At 31.1% G+C, this 21,479-nt stretch overlaps 1 protein-coding gene and 1 long non-coding RNA gene across 5 annotated transcripts; both read right to left on the reverse strand.

Moving 5' to 3' along the window:
- Positions 1-2,505: 2,505 nt before the first annotated feature.
- LOC114395001 (MDIS1-interacting receptor like kinase 2-like) lies at positions 2,506-6,353 on the reverse strand. Of its 4 annotated transcripts, none has more exons than XM_028356685.1 (3): positions 5,176-6,353; positions 3,169-5,103; positions 2,506-3,013 (listed from the first exon to the last, which is right to left on the reverse strand). In XM_028356685.1, exons 1-3 carry the CDS (start codon positions 6,203-6,205, stop codon positions 2,682-2,684), a joined length of 3,297 nt encoding a protein of 1,098 aa, XP_028212486.1. In that variant the 5' UTR covers positions 6,206-6,353; the 3' UTR covers positions 2,506-2,681. The 4 variants fall into 4 exon arrangements, with proteins under 4 accessions (XP_028212486.1, XP_028212487.1, XP_028212489.1 ...); XM_028356686.1 differs by having other exon boundaries at positions 3,169-5,230; positions 5,375-6,352; XM_028356688.1 differs by having other exon boundaries at positions 3,169-4,815; positions 5,899-6,349.
- Positions 6,354-7,996: 1,643 nt separating this feature from the next.
- Positions 7,997-15,074, reverse strand: LOC114395008. The gene is made up of 3 exons (XR_003662915.1): positions 14,606-15,074; positions 14,116-14,177; positions 7,997-8,305 (listed from the first exon to the last, which is right to left on the reverse strand). It is a non-coding gene; the product is annotated as an uncharacterized LOC114395008 (long non-coding RNA).
- Positions 15,075-21,479: the final 6,405 nt, after the last annotated feature.

The following is a 21,479-nucleotide window of genomic DNA, read 5'->3' on the forward strand; positions in this document are numbered from 1 at the left end:
CTTAATATGAACCATTAATGATTTTCCAGCTTATGGGATGTTATTTGGATGAAGTACTAAAGGAGCATTAACTTGTCCTTGTTGTAACATAGAAACATGCTCTCTTTATTTGAAATATGGTCACAAGCAATATTACATGGCTCACCGTTGATTTTTACAGGTTGATCACCCTTGGTGTAAGAATAACAACTCATTTGATAATACTAAGGAGGTAAGGCATGCGCCAAAAACATTGATAGGAGACGATGTGTTAGCACAAGTTGAAAATCTACATGTGATCTTTGAAAAATCTACAATAAAAAGAAAACGAGGTGTAGAGATAAATTACAATTAGAAGAAAAAAGTATATTTTTTGAATTACCATATTGGAGGACAATATTATTGAGACATAATTTATATGTGTTGCACATAGAGAAAAAAATTTGTGTTATCGGAACATTATTGGATATTCCAAGGCAAACAAAAGGTACATTGAAGTCTCAATTGGATTTGCATCATATGGGTCTTCAAAAGCCACTTCATCCTATTGAGAATGGGGATAAGTATTTAATTTCTCCTAAGCGATACACAATGTTGAATGAAGAAAAGGTAAAGTTTTGTCAAATCTTAAAGGATGTAAAATATCTTGATGCTTATGTCTCAAATATAGGTTGATGCATAGATGTAAGAAATTTGAATATCTAGGGACTTAAAAGTCATGATTATCATGTTCTATTTGAGAGAATTGTTCCCTTTGCAGTAAAGGGATTGCTTTCAAAGGATGCTTGCGATCCATTGGTTGAGTTATCTTTATTCTTTGGAAATTTGTGCTCTAAAGAATTGAACGTGAATGAATTGAATTGCTTAGAGAAGAACATTGCAATAACTATTTGTAAGTTGGAACACATTTTTCCACCATCATTTTTTGGATTCATGACTTACCTACGAATTCACTTGGCAAATGAGGCAAAACTTGGAGGCTCGGTTCAATATCGATGGATATATCCTATTCAAAGGTTAGTTTAAATATATTTTTTTTCAAAGGTTACTTTCCTATTTTACTTCCGAATATTATTAGTTTTACTTTGTTTATTGTCAGATCTTTGTGTGTAATAAAAGGTTATGTGCATAATAAAGTACGCCCAGAAGGTTCCATTGCAAAAGGATATGTGGCTGAAGAATGTGTGACATTTTGTGCTAGATATTTGGTTCATATGGATTCTAGATTGAATCAAGTAGGTAGATATATGGAACGTGCAAGTGATGATTTGCAATGGTTTGTTAGTGTTTAAGAACAATGGTTGATCTATTGGAAGGAATTTCGGGAAAACTATGAACTCTTTTAAAATTCAGCAAGCTCATTTTTACATATTACAAAATTGTGAAGAAGTTAGACCTTGGATTGAGTAACTATCTTCACTCTTAATTTTTATTAAAAAATTAATTACAATTTATATGAATTTAATATACTTATATTTTATAGACGTTTTGTAAGGAGCACATGTGAAAGTTGAGAAATGAAAACCATAGGAATGTGGACAACAGACACAAAGATTTCCCAGTTTAAGGATTTTTTTACTTGAAATATGTCGCTTAAGAGTTCAGACTTGAGTTCGAAAATCAAATTAGTGTGAATTGGTCTTGATTTAAAATAAACTATACGAGAAAAAGAAAAACCTAAACTCGTTAGGCCTAACAAAACAAGTTTAATGAGAGATATGGAGAGAGGGCTCTCAATTGATTATAGTATGACGAATGAAAAGTTGGATCTAATGCTAAAGCTAACCTCCAATGGCAGATTTCGTTTGAAATTATGACTTGATTTAGAATCTCTTTATATTATACTAAGATTTTCTTTCAAAACCTTTTAACACATGAAAAAGAAATGGATAATACTAATGTTAATTTGGTAAGTGAAGTGAAATCGACTTTATTAGGAACATTTTAATATGTCGTAGTTAATTAAGTGTTGCTAGAAATCTCATATGCAGTAACATTCTTTATTTTCTTAAGTTAATCACTATATGGATTTGCATATGCTGGTTTCGATTCCTTTATGATTCAAAAGAGTTGTTTGACACAGGATGTTTTGATATTGATGATAAGGAAGTAGACATGAATGGGAGTACTCAAACTAGGTCACTTCAATGGGATTAAAAATTAGAGTGCAACACCTACTTACAAGTATAGTTTGTGTTAGTTATAGGTTATTGGAGCTTATTTACCTAAAGCACCACTTGATATGATAGTTACATGTCATTGGATTACTGTTGGAGGTGTGAAGCTGGTATTCTAGAAAATGATCCTATAGAAGGTAGTTCTCTAACATTGAGTGCTACTTTTAGTTTTTCTATTCATATATAAATTATTCATGGTATAATACTTTGAATTAGGTTGTAAGTTATATCGAATCTAGCTTAAATAATTCAATAATCCTTGCATGTATGTCACTGCAAAATTCAAATCATGGTGACAACAAAATTAAATGGTTACTGACTCACTGCCATTTAAATGATAAGTAATAGATTTATGTGTATAACATGGTGCAATCTTTAGTTAAAATAGAACAAAATTATCTTACAATATAAAAAGTAGGTTAAAAAAAATTACAACACAAAGTTGTTTGGAAGAGGGAGGGGAGAAGAATTCATGCATATTTGGTAAATTCAATCTTTCAAATATATATACATGACATTGTGGAATTAATGCACTGAAGATGACTTTGACATTCCAAGCTCCTTGGCAACTTGCTCCATGGTGGGACGAGAATGAGGAGATTCAATCAAGCAAGCAATTGCTGTCTTTGCAATCAAAGCTATCTCCTTAGCCATTTGATTTATAGGATAAGGGAGGCGTTGGTCTAACTTACCCATCAATGAAGGAATATCAAGTGTTGACACCATGGCATTTGATGAACATGTCAACAAGGAAGTTATAACATCTCCAGGGTGCTCTCCAAGAAGTATTTCCAATGCTAATACCCCAAAGCTATACACATCGCATTTTTGGTTCACTTCCATTGTGTATGCAAGTTCTGTAGCAAATTAAAAGAGCTATCATGCATTAAATAACATTCCTGAAATAAGCATGAAATGCTGATAACTATTTTACGTAATTTTTAGGTAGAAAACTATCAATGAAAACCTACAAAATCATTTTATCCTCGGTATAAAAGACAAAGGAATTAACCTGGAGCAGCATATCCAAAAGTGCCAACAAATGAGGTCCAATTGGTTGAATTAGGATTAAGAAGCCTGGCTGCTCCAAAATCTGAGACATGAGCCACATACTCCAAATCCAAAACAATATTCTTGCTTGATATATCTCGATGAACAATTGGAGGTGAACAGTCATGATGCATATAAGATAAAGCATTTGCTACACCCTTAATGGCATTAATCCTGGGATCCCAATCAAATGCTATTGCTTGTTCATCATCTTTTAAAATCTTATCAATGCTTCCCTTTTCCAAGAACTCATACACCAAAAATGAGGATTGTGAATGAGAACAAAACCCATATAACTTCACAATGTTACGATGTCGAATGTTTATCAAAGCTTGAATTTCACTTGTGAAAGCTTTAATATTGGACAATTCCCCATTTTGGACTAAATGGAGTTTCTTCACGGCTAGAGTTTGACCTGTGTGCAATTTTGCTTTGTAAACATTTCCTTGTCCTCCGACCCCAATGAGATGTTTGTTGTCAAAATCTTCTGTGGCTTCAACTATGTTCTCATACACTATTTTTCCATCAAAACTCCACATTGCAAATTGATTCCGAATTGGTGATTCTTCATCTTGGTTTTCTTTTGTCTTTGAACTTTGACAAAGATAGTATGAGACCCCAAAGGCAAATAATGCTAGTATTAAAGTGCCTAAACCAATGGGTAAAAACACCAATATGACTTTGTTAGTCTTATGGTTTTGATATTTGTCACCTAATTTTGGGCATGGTTCCAAGCCAGAGACATTGCCACACAAGCCTTTATTATTTCTCAACGCTTCAATTGTAGCATTCTTGAAGAACTGAATGTTTGGAAGTGAACCCTCTAATTGGTTATATGATATATCAACTGATATCAAGCTTACCATCTCGTCGAGGCTGGAGAGACCACCTGAAAGATTATTGTGTGAGAGATTCAATGTTTCTAAGCTTTTCAACTCTCCGAGCATTGGTGGTATTGTTCCACTCAAAAAGTTTCTGCTAAGATCAAGACTTTGGAGATGCTTTAATTTACCAAACTCGGATGGAATACCTTCCCTAAAATTATTTTGGCTCAAATTCAAATGCAATAACTTGACCAAATTGCCAAGTTGATTTGGAATTAAGCTAGCAAAATAATTTGCTCCAAGGTCTAAGGTTGCAAGATCTTGCAATGATGCTATTTGTATAGGGACATTTCCAGAAAGATTATTGTTATTGAGAGAAAGATGGAACAAGTAGGTCAAATTACCAAAATCTTCTGGAATGCCTCCTGTCAGATGGTTTGAAGACAGGTGAAGTACATGTAACTTGGTTGCCTGACTTAGCTCTGGTGGAATGCTGCCTGATAAATTATTGTTGGAGATTTTGAGGCTTGTGAGATTATAGCACTTTCCCCAGTTTTGGGAAAGATGGCCATAAAAGTTATTTTCACTCAGGTCGATGTAATCCAGATGCGGATAAACACCAAAATCATCTGTTATATTTCCTGTCAGCTGGTTTTGTTCAAGCCTAACCCTTCTAAGGCTGGAGCAGTTCTTCAAACTCTTTGGTACTGGGCCCGTGAAAAAGTTAATTTCAACAGCAAACCGCGTCAACTTTCCACTATAGCAAATGTTGTGAGGTAAATGACCTGTGAAATAATTATCAGATAATTGCAAATTTTCCAGGTTGGTAAGCTTGTTCATTTCTATTGGAAGGTTTCCACTGAACTTATTTGAGTATATAACAAGAGTGGTGAGCTTTGTCAAGTTACCAATAGTGGAAGGAATTGATCCAGAGAGTTTGTTTCCTTTAAGGCGAATCGTGTCCAAATTGACCAAGTTACCTATGGAAGATGGGATTGGCCCAGAGAGATTATTGTCTACCAATTTGATTGTGACAAGAGAATGGAGTTTTCCCACTTCACTAGGAATGGAACCAGATAGATGATTCCGAGAAGCAGAAAATTGGATTAAATTTCTCAAATTTCCAATCTCCCGAGGAATGGAACCAGATAGATGATTCCGAGAAGCAGAAAATTGGATTAAATTTCTCAAATTTCCAATTTCCCGAGGAATGGAACCAAAAAGACCATTGTCTTGAAGCCATAATTCTGTCAAGTTGACTAGCTTCCCAATTTCCACAGGAATGTGGCCAAATATTTGGTTCTCTTGAACATGTAGAATCTCTAGGTTTTGCAACTTCCCAATTTCTTGAGGAATGGAACCAGAAAAGTTATTTCCTCCAAGCCACAAATACTTTAAGTTTGACAATTTCCCAATTTCACGAGGAATATGTCCATAAAAATTGTTCTGATCAAGATCTAGATATGACAAATTGGTCAACTTTCCTATAGAAATTGGGATAGATCCTGTGAGATTACAATTCCAAAGAGAAAGATGTGACAAGAAGGATAGGTTTTCAATAGAATTTGGGATAGTACCTGTGAGATTGACAAATTCAATAATAAGCTCTCTCAAATTCCTTAATGCACCTATTTCTTGAGGAATAGAACCATTGAAAGCATTGTGTGCCAAATCTAAAACACGAAGACTGACCAACTGAGTTATTTCAGATGGAATTTGTCCAGAGAAATGATTGTCACTTAAATCAAGATGAGTGAGTTTTGACAACATCCTAATTTGGGGAGGAATACTTCCATTCAAGGAGTTATTACTCATATCTAGAGTGAGGATGTTTGGAAGTGATGAAAAACTGAGAGTTTGAAGCGTACCCCTTAATCCAATGCGTGTAAGATTTATGTTGGAGACGGATTTGGTGTGGTCACAAGCAATTCCAAGCCAATTGCAAGGACTATTGCCACCCCATGAAGATAGCAAAGCCTGACTTTGGTTGTGAAGACTGGCTTTCCACTTCAACAAAGCATTTGCTTCAGTTTGTTGTAATGTGAGTGATGCAGAGGATGGTATAGTTGCATGGCGAGAAGTGGCCACAGTGAATGCACAAAACAACATTACAATCAGAAGAAGCCAAAATGATGGAAGCTTCATGGATTGAAGGGTAGGAAATATGAACATCATTGGTGGTATAGGGTATTCAACAATCAATGATTGTCTAATACAATCAAAGATATGGTTTCCGAGATTGGTATGAAGTTTATGCAAATGAGACGTTGCACATATTTATCTGCAAAAAGTCAGACACACTAGAACCTTAGTCGAGAAAGGTGTGCTAAACTGCCAATCTATTTTAAATGAACATCTATTCTCTATTTGTAAAGTTGGACTCTTGACCATTCCCTCTCCTGTAGGGACTCTTCGGATAGCAATGATTTGCGATTAATTTTTAAAATGGGGTGTTTATCATTTGCGTAATCTCGTGTGCCCGGTATTGCCGTTAAATTGATTCTACATGATTTTAGATTTCATTATGTAATCTCATTTGCAAGATTTGTGGTTAAGTTATTAACTCAGGTTTAAAATTTCATCAGTAAAAAAAAGAAGAGTTTTAAAATTTCAAACGATAAAATCATTAACCCCATACCCAAGTGAGCCCCATCTATGATAATCCATGCTAAAAATACAGTTAATAGTAACAGCTAACGAGAGATTGAAAAGTCTGCCTCTTTTTTAAGTAAAAAGAGGTGGCCTCCTCTTTCCAATGCAAAAGAATAATATTAATATACTTTTGGAAGTGCTCAGAATCTTGATATGGAATGCACGTGTAGTGTTTACTGAAAAAGAAAAAAAATGGATCCGTCAGCTGGATGTTCCAATCACAGTTTCCGACAAATTTCAAAGACTTCTGCTATTGCTTGAAGGTTCTCCGTATATTGCATATTGACTTTGCTGAGTCTACTGAAGAAGACATTTTATGTGGGTCATATCCTATCTAAGTATCCATAGTTTTTCTTTGGGGATTTTTTAAGTAAATCTTTTCTTTCAACTTAAACATTTAATCTCCTCCACCCAGCAACTCTACTATTTACTCAATATCCTTACATTTAACAATAATTTATTTATTGACAAAACAGATGGAATTAAAATATACAATATGACAGTATATTAATAATTATATATTTATTTTAAAATATATTTTAATTGGAGTTTTATACGCTTTTATTCTATGATATAATTATATACTATAATATTAAATTTGATATATTATAAGAAAAAATAGATTGATCACCTATCTTTATGATATATTTCGAGTATTAATAATTAGATTATATTTGAAATAACTTGTTGCAAATATAATAAATAACAATGGTAGAGAAGTATTACCTTTTTCCAAAATAAAATATTTAAAATACCTTTGGAAGTGTTTAGAATTTGGTAAAAAAATTGTTACCCAAAGTGCTGCTGTAAGCATTCAAAACTTATGCATAACAGCATAATATTATTATATTATTGTGTTAAATTTTTTTATTAAAAATATTTTTAAAGAGAACATCCTCATTAAATTTTTTCATAAAATAAGGTGTATATTTGAGAAATCTTATCATTAAAAAAATTTAATTTGTTAAAAAAATAGCTGTAAATTTTTTGGAATTTTCTTTATGAAATGAAAATAAATTAATTTAAGACATTTTAACTTTTTCTTTTGATCTTTTATATTATTATCCCACAAAATACATGTTCTAAATCAATTTTGAGACGTGTCGATCTTGTATAATATATTTCGAGTATTAATAATTAGGTCATATTTGAGTTCAACAAAATAACTTGTTGTAAATTTCAACTTAGCAAAAATAAAAATAAATTCATAACAACCCAACTCCTGGTTTATATTGTTCTCTTAAGGCACTACTATAAAAACAACTGATAAAAACATTTTATGAGTAATAATAGCATGGTATTGTGAATTCTATATGTAATAATAGCAATATATGATTAAAAAATAAAATAAGCATTTCATTTTTCAAATTAAGCAGTTAACTCCAGAATTGTTCAACAACCTCATTCATATTGTATTGATATAAATAAGCAAAAACTATGATGAACGGAGCAATACCCTCTGAGCTCTGCCTTGATCTCTTCAACTCCATTATGCTTTGGACCAAGTTCCAAACCAGAGGTCAATCCCTCCATGCTGTAGATATCATATATTTGCCTTTTATTCAGATCTGAAAGAATCTCATATGCTTTGTATATTTGCTGAAAGTTCTGCGTAGCAATATCCTTCATCGGATAATAGAAGAAAGTAAAACGAATCAAGAAAATGCAAACGAAAATGAATTACCAAATTAGCAAAGAGGCATTGAAAGAGGAATACGTGAGGAGAACTTTATCAAATTAGAAAATGACATCGGTGCCCAACATTTTTAATTTTAATCTAAAGTTACATTTATTCAAAACAGACACAGCTTCACTCATTCTGATACCTGAAAGGCATCAGACACGTTGGATCCGTCAAACCCATGCACGCTCAAGTGAAAGAGATAAGCAAGCCACTTCTCTTAAGTTACTTGTCCCTTTCTTCTCATTTTTGGTGTTGCAAATTAAATACTCACTTGTGTCTTAGTCAAAAAACACCTTTCCTTCCCTTCACCCAAAAGAAGATCTCACTTTCACTGCTCATGTCCCCCATCTTTCCAACTTCTCTGACCGCATTTTCCATCGTCTCGACTAACTATGATACTACAAATTATTAAAAGCCCCTAACTTTATCAAATCTACACCAATGATTATTAATTGGAGCACATATTTTTGTTTGTTCTTGTTTTTCTTTAATCAACTGAGCCAGGTTCCCGAGGAGAACATGATCAGAAAATCGATTATTTGGACAAAAATATAGAATTGGCGAAACCTAATTTTTCACTTCTATTGCACTGTTGGTTCAAAAGTGATGTCTGTGGTACCATACTACACAAATAAAAGAAGATATAATGCCTTGACCAAAGTTAACAAGAGTAAAACACTCTAAATGAAGAGTAGTAATTGTTCTAGAATAAGTGAACAAAAGATATTAGAGGACTAAGGAAAATTACTTCAAGGTTAGGGGAAAAGAATAAGACTTGACTACAATTCGTAAGCAATTAGAAAATCCAAAGTCAGGGATTATTGTTGCTGAAATTAGGTGATTATAGATTATATCAGGACAAAGATGGAAGGTGCCTCCTCAGCACTACAACATCTAGCTGAGAGAAAAACTATTTTCCAATCCCAAGCCTCAGATATAATCCTCAATGATACCAATCAGATTCCTCATCACACCTCACTCTCTCCTTGTAAAATCTATACACACTACTGCTGCCTACCCACAACATATTGTCCCTCTTATAAGTTCTAACTTCTAACTGCCTTGGGTCCCACATAATTTCTCACATATATCTTTCACTCTACTGGCATATTAATTGGGATCCTAACAAATAGACTGTCCTGTTGTTTCATTTTCTAAAATCCAAGCCCTCCAGCACCTTTTTTATTACTGTTACATCATGCTATTTATTTCATCGCACTATTTAAAATAACAAAAAAGAGAAGCTCAAATGAATCATGAGGCCATAAAATGAAGATGATTGATCACAGGTATCAACATCAGAGAATTTCAACTGAAATAGCTTAGACAGAAAATTGGACTACTCAGTGTTGCAGGAAAACTTGCTAATTCTGCCAAATTTATAGATAAACTGTTGGTTAATTTGAAAAATCGAGATGATACTGGATAAATCTGAAGTCGTGTATAACACTTTCAGATTGAATCAAATTTCGGGGTTCAACCAAAATTGTTCAATCGGATAAAATCAGAAGATTATAATTCAAGAGTTTTGTTTTGGTCTTGTATGTTTTGTCACACTGTTATGCTTTCTGAACCAGAATGATTATTTATGATCAAAGAACAGGTGGTTTTTGGCGGTTGATGGAAGTTTTTTCTTTTTAAAAAATGCCGTTGATGGAAGTTTTAGTAACTTCCATGTAACTTCCAACCGTTGATGGAAGTTTTAGTAACTTCTATGTAACTTCCAAAATTTTCCTAAACCGAACATCTCGTTATTACATTAAAACAAGTGTGCACTCTTATTTTAACATAATAAAGAGATCAATTACACTAAAATGTCCAACAAACCTCCCCCATTTTAGTGTAATTACCGATCAAATCACCAAAGTCATAACATACCACAAACTACTGCATAGATGAAATATCGTGACGATTGAATTTCATCTTAGCAAATTACACGTTTCAAATATTCGAATATCAGGGTGTCACTAAGGATTGAACCCTTTCTATTCATAATGAAAACATGAAGATAATGTGCACAATAGTTTATAACATTACTCTTGCTCGACACTAGTTTACTAGCCTGTGTCCCTATCCTTCATAAGCATATCAAAGCCAAGTCCCAGCTTCTTGAAGCGGCTAAACTTCATGCTTATATAGGTAGTCCTTTTCTTTCTTGCACCTGCAAATGCAATTTTTCAAAAGAACCATTGAGAAGTTATACTTCAACCTCCTTAACTTACAGAACCGAACACATTCCTTTTGGGATGCTTTCGATGATGTGTTCCAATCTCTACATGTTAAGCTTTCCACATTGAATTCAGCACCTAATGTCATATTAGATGGGAATTGGGTATCTTAACAAAAGAGATTTCAGATGGACTTTAATCCTAATCCCACAGCCGACCTTTTCACGAGATCTCTACTTAACCCTTTGGTTAAATGATCGGCCAAATTATGCTGAGTTCTCACAGCCCTACATCCCCAAATTTTGAGATAACTCAAATTTGGTGTCTTTTTGTGCCAAAGTTCATATGGGGTAACCTTATTCCTTTTGTTAGGAATTCGGTTCAACAAGTAATAGGCTGTCAACATAGCCTCACCCCAAAATCCTTCACTTAAACCCGAATAGGATAACATGGAATTCACCATTTCTTTCAAGGTTCTATTCTTCCTTTCGGCTACACCATTCTGTTGTGGTGTATAGGGAGCTGTAGTTTGATGTATTATTCCAGTAGATTGAAAATAAACCGGATCATAATACTCACCTCCCCTATCCGTACGAAGAGTTTTGATTAGCCCATTTTGATGAAGTTCTACCTCTTTCTTATAAATTTTAAATTCATCAAGAGCTTCATCTTTTGTATTTAATAAATATACATAACAATACCTTGATGCATCATCAATAAAAGTAACAAGATATTTTTTATGACCTAATGATGGAGTAGCATGCAAATCACACAAATCACTATGAATAAGGTCTGAGACTTTAGTCTCACTTTTAACATCCTTAAAAGGTTTCCTAGTGATCTTGGTCAACATGCAAGTTTTGCATTTTTCAATGTTCATATCAAAAGGAGGAATCATACTTGTTTTTGACATATCTTTTAATCTTTTGTAATGAACATGTCCTAATCTAGCATGCCAAATTTCTGATTTTGTCATATTAATTATAGAACTACACGAGGCCATACAAACAGATTCATGAACAAAAGGAATATCAATGTTTAATTTGAAAATTCCATTACAACGATAACCAAATCCAACAAACGAACCATGTCTTGACAAGATGTACTTGTCACTTTCAAGTACTTGCTTGAAACCACAATTATTTAAAACCATACCAGACAATAAGTTCTTACGAATACCAGATACAAATAAGACATTATCCAAATACAAACTTTTTCCGGAAGTAAAAACTAAATTCACACAACCTAATCCTAGGATTGGTTCAGTTGCAACATTGCCCATCTTCACAATAGAGTCATCATCAATTGGTCTAAATTCCTTGAACCAACGACGATCTTTGCACACATGGCTTATTGCTCCCGAATCAAACCACCAAGCAACATCATCATCCTGCACATATAATGCATCAGATATTAGTGATACATAATTTGAATTCGTATTCGAATTAAAATTATTCACTACAATCTGACCTTGTTGCTTTTCAGGATCATTAGACCCACTTGGACCAGCCTTGTTCTTTCCTTTGAACACCTGGCAATCCCTCTTTAAATGACCAGGTTTCCCACACTTCCAACATGACAATTTTGTTTGTTTGTTTGGACCTTTGTTCTTATTTCCTTGAAATTTTCGTTTGTTATCTTTAGCATTGTAATTTTGCTTAACTGTTTCACTTTCCTCTACCATATTAACGAAAGAGGAACCTGCTACATTTTTATCATTGACTTTGTCAATTTCCTGAGCCCTCAGCGACTCCTCAATCATGAAATGACTACCGAGTTGAACCAGAGTCAACTCTTCCTTCTTATGTTTCAAGGTATGCTTGAAGTCTTTCCAAGAGGAAGGCAGTTTATCAATTATAGATGAAACTGCAATGGATTCATCCATTTTCAAATCATGTTGAGTAAACTGACCCAAAATCCGCAGCAATTCATTATATTGTTCCATAACAGGCCTCGAATCAATCATTTTGTAATTAAAGAAATTACTAACTAAGAATTTGTTACTTGAGGCATCTTCTGCCATATACTTGGATTCAAGAGAGTCCCATAATTCCTTAGCAGACTCAACATTTTGATAAATATCAAAGAGAGAGTCAGACATACCGTTCAGAATGTGTCCACGACAAATGTAATCATCGTTCTCCCATTTCGAACGCTTCCTTGCTTGATCCAGAGTTTCGTCTTCCATAAACACCGGCATCGGTGTACTCAGCACATACACCACCTTCAATGTTGTCAAGAGAAAGTGCATCATCTTCTGCCATCTTCTGAAATCCTGCCCTTCAAACTTGTCCAACTTCGCAAACTTGCTTATCATCTTCGAACTATCGTTCGTCATCTCGAAAGATTTGATTCAATCTTTTGTTGGTTAATTTGAAAATTCGAGATGATACTGGATAAATCTGAAGTCGTGTATAACACTTTCAGATTGAATCAAATTTCGGGGTTCAACCAAAATTGTTCAATCGGATAAAATCAGAAGATTATAATTCAAGAGTTTTGTTTTGGTCTTGTATGTTTTGTCACACCGTTATGCTTTCTGAACCAGAATGATTATTTATGATCAAAGAACAGGTGGTTTTTGGCGGTTGATGGAAGTTTTTTCTTTTTAAAAAATGTCGTTGATGGAAGTTTTAGTAACTTCCATGTAACTTCCAACCGTTGATGGAAGTTTTAGTAACTTCCATGTAACTTCCAAAATTTTCCTAAACCGAACATCTCGTTATTACATTAAAACAAGCGTGCACTCTTATTTTAACATAATAAAGAGATCAATTACACTAAAATGTCCAACATAAACTTCCTCAGGTGAGTTCTCAAACCTCATTTAGATATAGAAACTTCATAGTGAATTCCAATTCTTCAAAGTGTATAAGGCAAAGGAAAAAATTTCTTACTTCTATCTTTATTATTAAAGTGTAAGAAGGCCAAGTTCACTGCCCCCTATTCCGTTAAAGAATAACTTGATCTGCTGGGAAGAGAGATAGATCACCTAGTCCTGTTCCAGTTCCAGATATGGTTTCTTCTCCAAGCTTGGATTTACTGAGAAAATCGATAGACTATGGACATGGAACTCTTGATGCATACTGGAACCGGATCCAGAGTTTAGATGAAAAAGTGAAAGTGATTCCGGACCGTAAAGAATCAGGAGGAGAAAAATGCATCACATTGAGGAGTAGAAGAGGGAGATCATGTTCAGTGTTTTCTCAATGAATATGGAATAAGTTTTTTTATTTATAACCTTTTTTTATTTAAAACTAGGAGTTGGTGGAAAGCAATGTCAGTGGACATGCTTGCTTGTTAGTATCACATGCAATTGTAGAGTGCTAGTGTTGTAGTTAGTGATCTGATTTTTTACAGGCATTGCTAAGATGCTATTCTCTTAACATTTGTTACAGGGCATTGATAAGGTCTTTTATTTAAACCATAAATCATTAAAGTGTCAGACAGTTTTAGAGTGTCAGATAGTTTCAGAAACATAAAACAACAAGAGATGAATCAAGATGCAACTGTTACAACATTGAGTTGAACTAACTAACCTGTGTAGAATCAGAAATTAACAGAATCATAGGATCACTTACCGAGACAGTTTCCCATATGTCACCTAGAGTCCCATTCTCCTCAGAAAACCCAGCTGCCCAAGCTTCGGCAAAGGAAAAGGACAAACAACACATTTAAACCACAATTGTTAATCAACAGTTATAACAATTATTAAGCCACTAAAATAGAAACCAAACCAACTTAAAAAATGAAAACCAGATTCACACCTTGACCACAATATCAGACCTTGAATCTAAAAACGAGATCGAATATGGTTTGAACAAATAAATGAGTACATGAATCAAGAAACAAATTCAAATCTGTTGATGCTAATGCGTGATAGCTAGAAAATGGTAAATCGAAAAATAAATGGCGAACAGAAGAACATGAGATGAAATCGGAGGCAAAATCGCAATGACAAAGGATTACGGAATAACAAAAAGCATTGTAATCCATAATAAGCATCAAACAAAGGAGCCCATGATAATGCTAGAGAGAGAAAGAGAGAAGGAGATTCTAGAGAGAGAGGACCTTGTACTTGAGAATCTGCGCGGCGAAGAACTCGACCTCGAAGTAGGCGGGGACGGGGAGGCGGCAATCGAAGGTGTGGGTTTGCTGGAATTGGACGAGCAGATAGACGGTGAAAGAGATCTGCAAATTTGGGACCAAAAGGAATGTTTGAAGTGTTTGAATTTTCAATCAGTTTTGAAAAGAATTCACAACTACCAAGTGTTCTCTGATGGAAATGAGTTTTGGAAAGAAACTTCTGAATCAGAGATTCAGTGTATGCAATGAGAAGAGTTGAAGAGTGGAGACATTGAACGAGGAAGAAGGGAAAGCCGGAAGATGAGTGAAAAGATACTCATCCACCGGACGACGATAGGGGTCTTCCAAAAAGAAATTCTGGAGTCACCAATGTTTATTTTAAGAAAAAGTCCAGAAAATAAAAAAGAATAAGGAATGGTGTTTCATGACAAAGATTCCAGGGTTGTTTACGCGTGTTAGCACCATACACTGTCTGTTACGAACACACGAATACGTTTGAGTGTGTTAAAACTTTTTTTTTTTTTCAGAATATGAGTTATATTTGTTATATTTTTTATTGTTTGGAAAAAAGGTGGATTTTTTTATTTTTTAAGAAAAGAAGAGAATTTTATATGTTTTTTAGTTTTTTAGGTCAACAAGAAATTTGTCCTCACTCATACATATCCTCTTGTATAATTAGGAAATCATACTTACATTGTTTTTTTTTTTGTAAAGAAGAGTTGTGTGTTGGGTTGATTTTATTCTTTTTAAATATCTGTTTTAATTACGTGATAAAGAGTCCTTAAAGGCATTGAACCTTGAAACGACATTAAATTTTAAGAGAACAGCGGAGAGAATTGTTTAAGGTATTGGATCTTGAAGCGATCTCGAGTAATTTGCAATTTTTGTGGAGAAGAAGGAGAATTGAGTGATTATTTGTTTGCAGAGAAAGGAGGAAATCTCAAGTATACTTTGAAAAGTCAAGCAAGTCAAATACTCAACATAACTTTCACAAAATTTTACTCATATGTCATTGTGACAACACCAAGCAAGTCGAAGATTTAGTATCAAGTATACAGAATGTGAAAAAAATATTTTGGATTTGCGGTAAACTTTGCGAAGTAAAACAAGTTGGAACCCAACATCATATTCACAAAATTTACTTACATTATTGAAACACCACCAAACAAGTTGGAGACCTAGCATGGAGTGCACGGAATGTGAAAAAAAATTGGGTTTGCGATAAACTTTATGAAGTTGAAAATCCAGCATGACATTCATTAAATTTACACACATGTTTATTAAAAACATCACTAAGCAAGTCGAAGACCCAGGATGAAGTGCACGGAATGTAAGCACGTACTAAAGAGTACTAACATAGCATTAAGTAATCAATAGACAAAACACGCACAAATAAATCGAATAGGAATAAAAAGAGATAAAATAAAAGAGGGTAATGCATTTAGTAATTAAGGGTACAAAGTTAAGAAATAGAAAAAGTAAATGAGTGACAGGATATTTACAATACATTACAAACTAATCTGACCGGGATAAATCAAAAATAAATAATAGAGCCAAATTGAAAAAAATGTGGTGTAAACAACAATTTTTACTTTATATTGGGTTATACATGAAAGGAGTGGGGTGTGCATATAATGGAGGTGTGACTAGTGGTATTTATTTTATGCACAATTATTTTTTTTTAAAACCGGGTCGGGTTCGAAATGAAAGAAAAAAATTATATATGTGAAAAGGTGGTGTTAATAGCAATCTTTATTTTTGTTTTTTCTTTTTTCATTTTTTTATTTTTTTTTTTTTTTATTTTTTATTATAAAAATATGGGAAACAAACATTTACACACAAAAAAAAATTCAACCAAGGGTTCACCAACAAGTTGAAACAAATCAAGCAGAACACCAAAAAAAAGAGAAGAAGGGAGGAAATGAAAAGTGAAGGAAAGAATAAAAGAAAGAAAGAAAGAGATGAAAAGAAAGAAATAAAGGGATACTAGATATCTCTCCTCCTTTACTAATTAGAGTGTCAAATGACCCAATACAATAAACTTCTTTCGCCTCTTCAGAATTTGTGTCTCTTCTTGTTCTCGATGTGTTTTCCTTGTATTTGTGTAATTCTTTTCTTATATGTAATTGTGTGTTATTCGTGTGTTATTGTGTTCATATTTTCTTTTTTTTATAATGTTCATTCCCCTTATTATTTTCCTTTTTATTATTATTTTTTATTCTTCCTTTCCTTTTTTCGTTTTTTCCTTTTTTTTTCTTTCTTTCTTTTCTTTTTTATGTTCTCTTTCTTTCCTTTTTTTCTTTTTTTATTCCAATTTTTCATTTTGTTCTTACTTTCCTTTTTTTTCCCTTCCTTTCTTTTTTATTTTTCCCGTTTCTTTTTATTCTTCCTTTCCTTTTATTTGTTTTCTTTCTTTCCTTTTTTTCAATTTTTAAATAATTCCTGAACAAAATTAAGGTTTGGCATTTGCAAAATAAAATTGAATTATTATTATTATTATTTTAATACAAAACTTTCATTTTTATCATTAAAAAGTTATTTTTTTCTATTATTCTACTATAGTTGAATGTTGGATAATTGTAATTAACAAAATCAATTAAATCTAAACTATGGTGACAAACTAACAAGTTATTTTTGTAAAAAAAAACTAACAAGTTTAGTTTGCATCAAATAAATGCCGTTTTAATTTGTTTTATTAACAAATAAAAAATTTATAAGCTTGTATTATTTTTAGTCATAGTTTCAAATTCATTCTTAAAATAAATAGTTACAAAATTATATATTTGTGGGTATATGCTATCTATACTCATGGTTCTAAATTCATCACTAAAATAAATAGTGATAGAAATGCCAAAAAAAAAATATAGTTAGATGATAATTATATATATAGTTTATCATATGTCTCTAAGTATAAGTTATCTATACCCATAATTTCAAATCTACCACCGAAACAAATAGTGTCTAAATCAAACATTTATGATTATTGTCATTAAAAGTGTCTCTAGGTATATGATAAATTTCTTGTATTGTAAGTTTTACCTACACTAATCAACCATAGACATAAGTTTTTTGGAGTTTTAGACATAAGTTTTTTAGAGTTTTACCTACAAAGTAGTTGTAGATGGAAGCCATTTTTAGTTTTAATGAATTTATCTACACCAAATCATGGTAGGTAGAAGTTGTTGAGTTTTATCTACATAGGTAGAAGTATTTTTAAATTTTATCTACACTAATTCATGATTGTAGGCAAATTAAAAGGCATATATCATCTTTCTTTTAGAGATCCAAAATAAAATAGAGGAGTGTTAGTATTTTAATTACTTAAAAAATCATGGATAAACCCAAAAAAGCTTATCTTTTCTAAGTTGTTTTCAACTGAAACATCGAAATGATTGAGTATTTGTTATTTAGTGGCATATTTAAAGCATGTTGCGCGTAGTTGATTAGACTAATAATATATTTGGATTAAATTTTTGGTAAAAAATAATTAATTTATTTTTTCATGATAAAGTCAAAGCAATAAAGAGTTGTATATTCATTACAAATAATAATAGAATCCGTAGTAACTTTTTTGCAGCAACAATTATGTTGTTGACAAAGATACGTATTTAGTAATGATGTTTGATTGTTGTTGAGATAAAATTTACCTTTTAATAATAAACAAGTATAGTGAGGAAAACTATAATCATTCCAGCAATCAAACTTGTCGTTGCGAATGTTGTTGTACAAAATATTGTTTTATGCCAACATGTGTCGTTGTCGTTGTGAAAATTAATACTTCAGCTAGTTTAGTATATTAAATTAGTAAGTTTTCATGTATTTTTAAATATAAATAAAAAGTCAATTAATAATCTTTTTTTTTTTTGCAAATATATCTATCCTTAGTTAATAGTTCGTTTTAATGTACATTTTTCTTAAATTAAATTTTAATATTTTATTGTTGTTCAAATAAAAATATTAATAATTTATTATTTAAATTTTATATTTCTTACTTCAACAGAAGAAAAAAGAATAAATAAAATTTTCTCCAAAGATTCTATTTTTCTTATAGATATACTTAAAAGATTTAATTGATAATGAGTTTTGAATTTAGTATATTGGTACAAGATATTTAACTTATTAATAAGATTTTGATCTTGATGTGAAATTTGAGTGGAATTTTTTTGGTAAATATTTTAGGGATAGTTAATTTGAATTATTTTTTTAATAAAAGTTAATTTAAATATTAATAATATGTCAATTTTAAGATTTTAATGGTTGGGAAAAAAAATTTAACGCTAAAAAATAAGGAAGAAATTGCTCATCCAATTTTTTTCTCCATTTGCATTACTCCACTTTTCCCATCAGCAACAACATCACAAATAAATATATTATCCTTATTAGTTATTTTCATTTTTTTATTCTTATTTTTCATTTATAACTTCTTAACAGGTTCCTCATCATGTAAAAAATGTTCAGTCTTATGATAATGAAATATGTATATTATAAGTCATTTTATTATATATGTACATGACAAAGTTATTTTAAATTATATATTACTTTAATATGATAAATAATTATTTAATATATGAAATTATTATATAGCTTTTTAATTTAAACAAGGATTAATGGATAAGTACTGATAGAAGAGAGTACACTTCAACAACAAAAAATGAAGAGTTTACATATATTTTTATATAATAATCATATTTATTAGCTTTTTATTATAATTGTCAAGTAGTTTTTTATTTATTTTATATGTGTGTATTTTTAAAAAAAAATTAAGAAAAAGAAGAAAAAAAAACTCCATTGAAAGCCAAAGCAAGGTAATGAAATATTGATATTTAAAAATAGTGAAGCACATTACAAAGGTTTTGATGTATACAAATAAAAGGAGAGAGATATGTTTATAGGATTTTTCTTAGAGAAGATAGGGTTACACTTATTGGAGATAAAATCGTGGATTCTGATTTTTTTTTTTTAAATGTTAGTTATTCTTATTTTACAGGTAGAATTTATTTGTTTTTTTATTCGTTATAAATTTTTAATTGGTTGCCGGTAAGGATGATATATTGGGTTTGTGTAATTGTGTCCATTCAACAATTTCTTTTATTTTTAATTAAAAATTATTTAGTTAAAATTCTAACTTGATATGACAAAAATATGATGTTGTTGGACAAAAGAACTATAAAGGAGTAAATTCTTATTAGTTAAGTTAGAAGATTTTATCTTCATAATTTGTTTTCTTTTAATAACCTTAAATTTAAATGTTTAGATTTTTAAATCAATTTGATAATTACTAACTATTCAATATTTTCAAATCAATTTTTTTAATAATGGTAAATTTAACCGTCTCTTATTGAACCGGTGGGTCCCTGATTGAACAGTACTAACTTCTGTATCATAAGTTTTATTTTAAAATTATTATTATTATTATTATTATTATTATTATTATTATTATTATTATTATTATTATTATTATTATTATTATTATTTTTTGTTCCAATTATATGGAGCAAAAATGTTAGCATAAAGGTAACTTTTTTATTAAAAAAAAAATCAAAGGGATTCAGGTTCGAACCCGCCCAATAAGCATTTGGAGTATTAATATTTAATTTATTTTTAGTAACAACTGTGTGACTAATTTAAATTTATAATTATATAAAAAAAATTATCTAAAGATTTCTGATTCAAATGTATAAGGATTTTCTCTAAAATTTCTATACTTTTGTTAATATATAGAGATAAAGATATATATGAGTTTTTTTTTTTAAAAGTAAATATCTATGAGATAACCTTTATCAAAGAGTAAAAAATTATAATTTCACATCTATAAATACATCTAAACCCATCTTCAGTTCTTCACTATCCACTATTTTTTCTTAACTCTAATATTCACTTCCTTTCTTTCTTGAGTTTAATGTTTATGTTCTCCTCATCCCCAATAATATAAAAGCAATGATTCATTCAAGCGATAATAGGTGCACATAGGTTTTTATGTTTATTAAAATGAACTAGTTATTATGAAATCACTACAAAAGGATATTTAATGTATGTTATAAAAATTTGTTTGGTGATGAATTGAAATTGTACGTGCAGAGATTCACGCATCAACCTAGGACTCAAACATCCTTGCTAAAGTTCAATCACGTCTCATAGTGATTCTTCTTGTGTAGATACCTTCTTTTTTATTCCTCTTTTTATTTAATATATATTGGTTTATACTTCAAAATTTGAAATATATATATATATATATAAAAGCTTACTAACTAGTTTAAGTTAATTATCGATTCCTATAATCATGTTCATAAGTTACTATTTTATCTATATAACTACTTTCACAATCTACACACTTACTTCTATTATCTTTTTTTTCATTTAAGAATAAAAAGCAGTTGTTCATAAAAATAATTTATATTTATTTTTCTATTTTTTACGTGTTCATTAATTTATTTGATTTAGGTGACTTTATAACCCTGTCCAACTAACTCAAATGTGATTGGATTAACTCAATTCAGGTTATAATTTTCATTTTTAGGAGGAAAAAATAATTACTTTGTGTCTCATTATATTTTTATGTTTTTTAAATTAAAAAAAAAAGAAAATATTAGTGGATGGTTTGTGAAAATAATTATAAGGATATACTAATAACTTGCCTATGTAATTATAAAAATAAAATGGATATAAAAATGAGTATACCAAAAAGTCATATTGCTTGATATAGATTTTTAAAATAAACAATCCATACAAACTTATCAATATTTATTGATTTACAAGTTTAAAGTCACTAATTATTTCAAATTTCATATTTACCCAAAAAAAGAAGCTTATTCCTATTTTTTAATTTTTTTTCTTTACAAATTTAGGTTAATTACAATGG

Source organism: Glycine soja, chromosome 18 (genome assembly GCF_004193775.1).
Source record: "Glycine soja cultivar W05 chromosome 18, ASM419377v2, whole genome shotgun sequence".
Classification (NCBI taxonomy): domain Eukaryota; kingdom Viridiplantae; phylum Streptophyta; class Magnoliopsida; order Fabales; family Fabaceae; genus Glycine; species Glycine soja.

Bases quoted from the DNA above. Each gene is read 5' to 3' on its own strand.
- LOC114395001 (XM_028356684.1), bottom strand. From the start codon at position 6,205: ATGATGTTCATATTTCCTACCCTTCAATCCATGAAGCTTCCATCATTT. The intron at 3,014-3,168 runs GTTAATTCCTTT...AATTTGCTACAG, and splicing joins TTTTGGATATGCTGCTCCAG to AACTTGCATACACAATGGAA.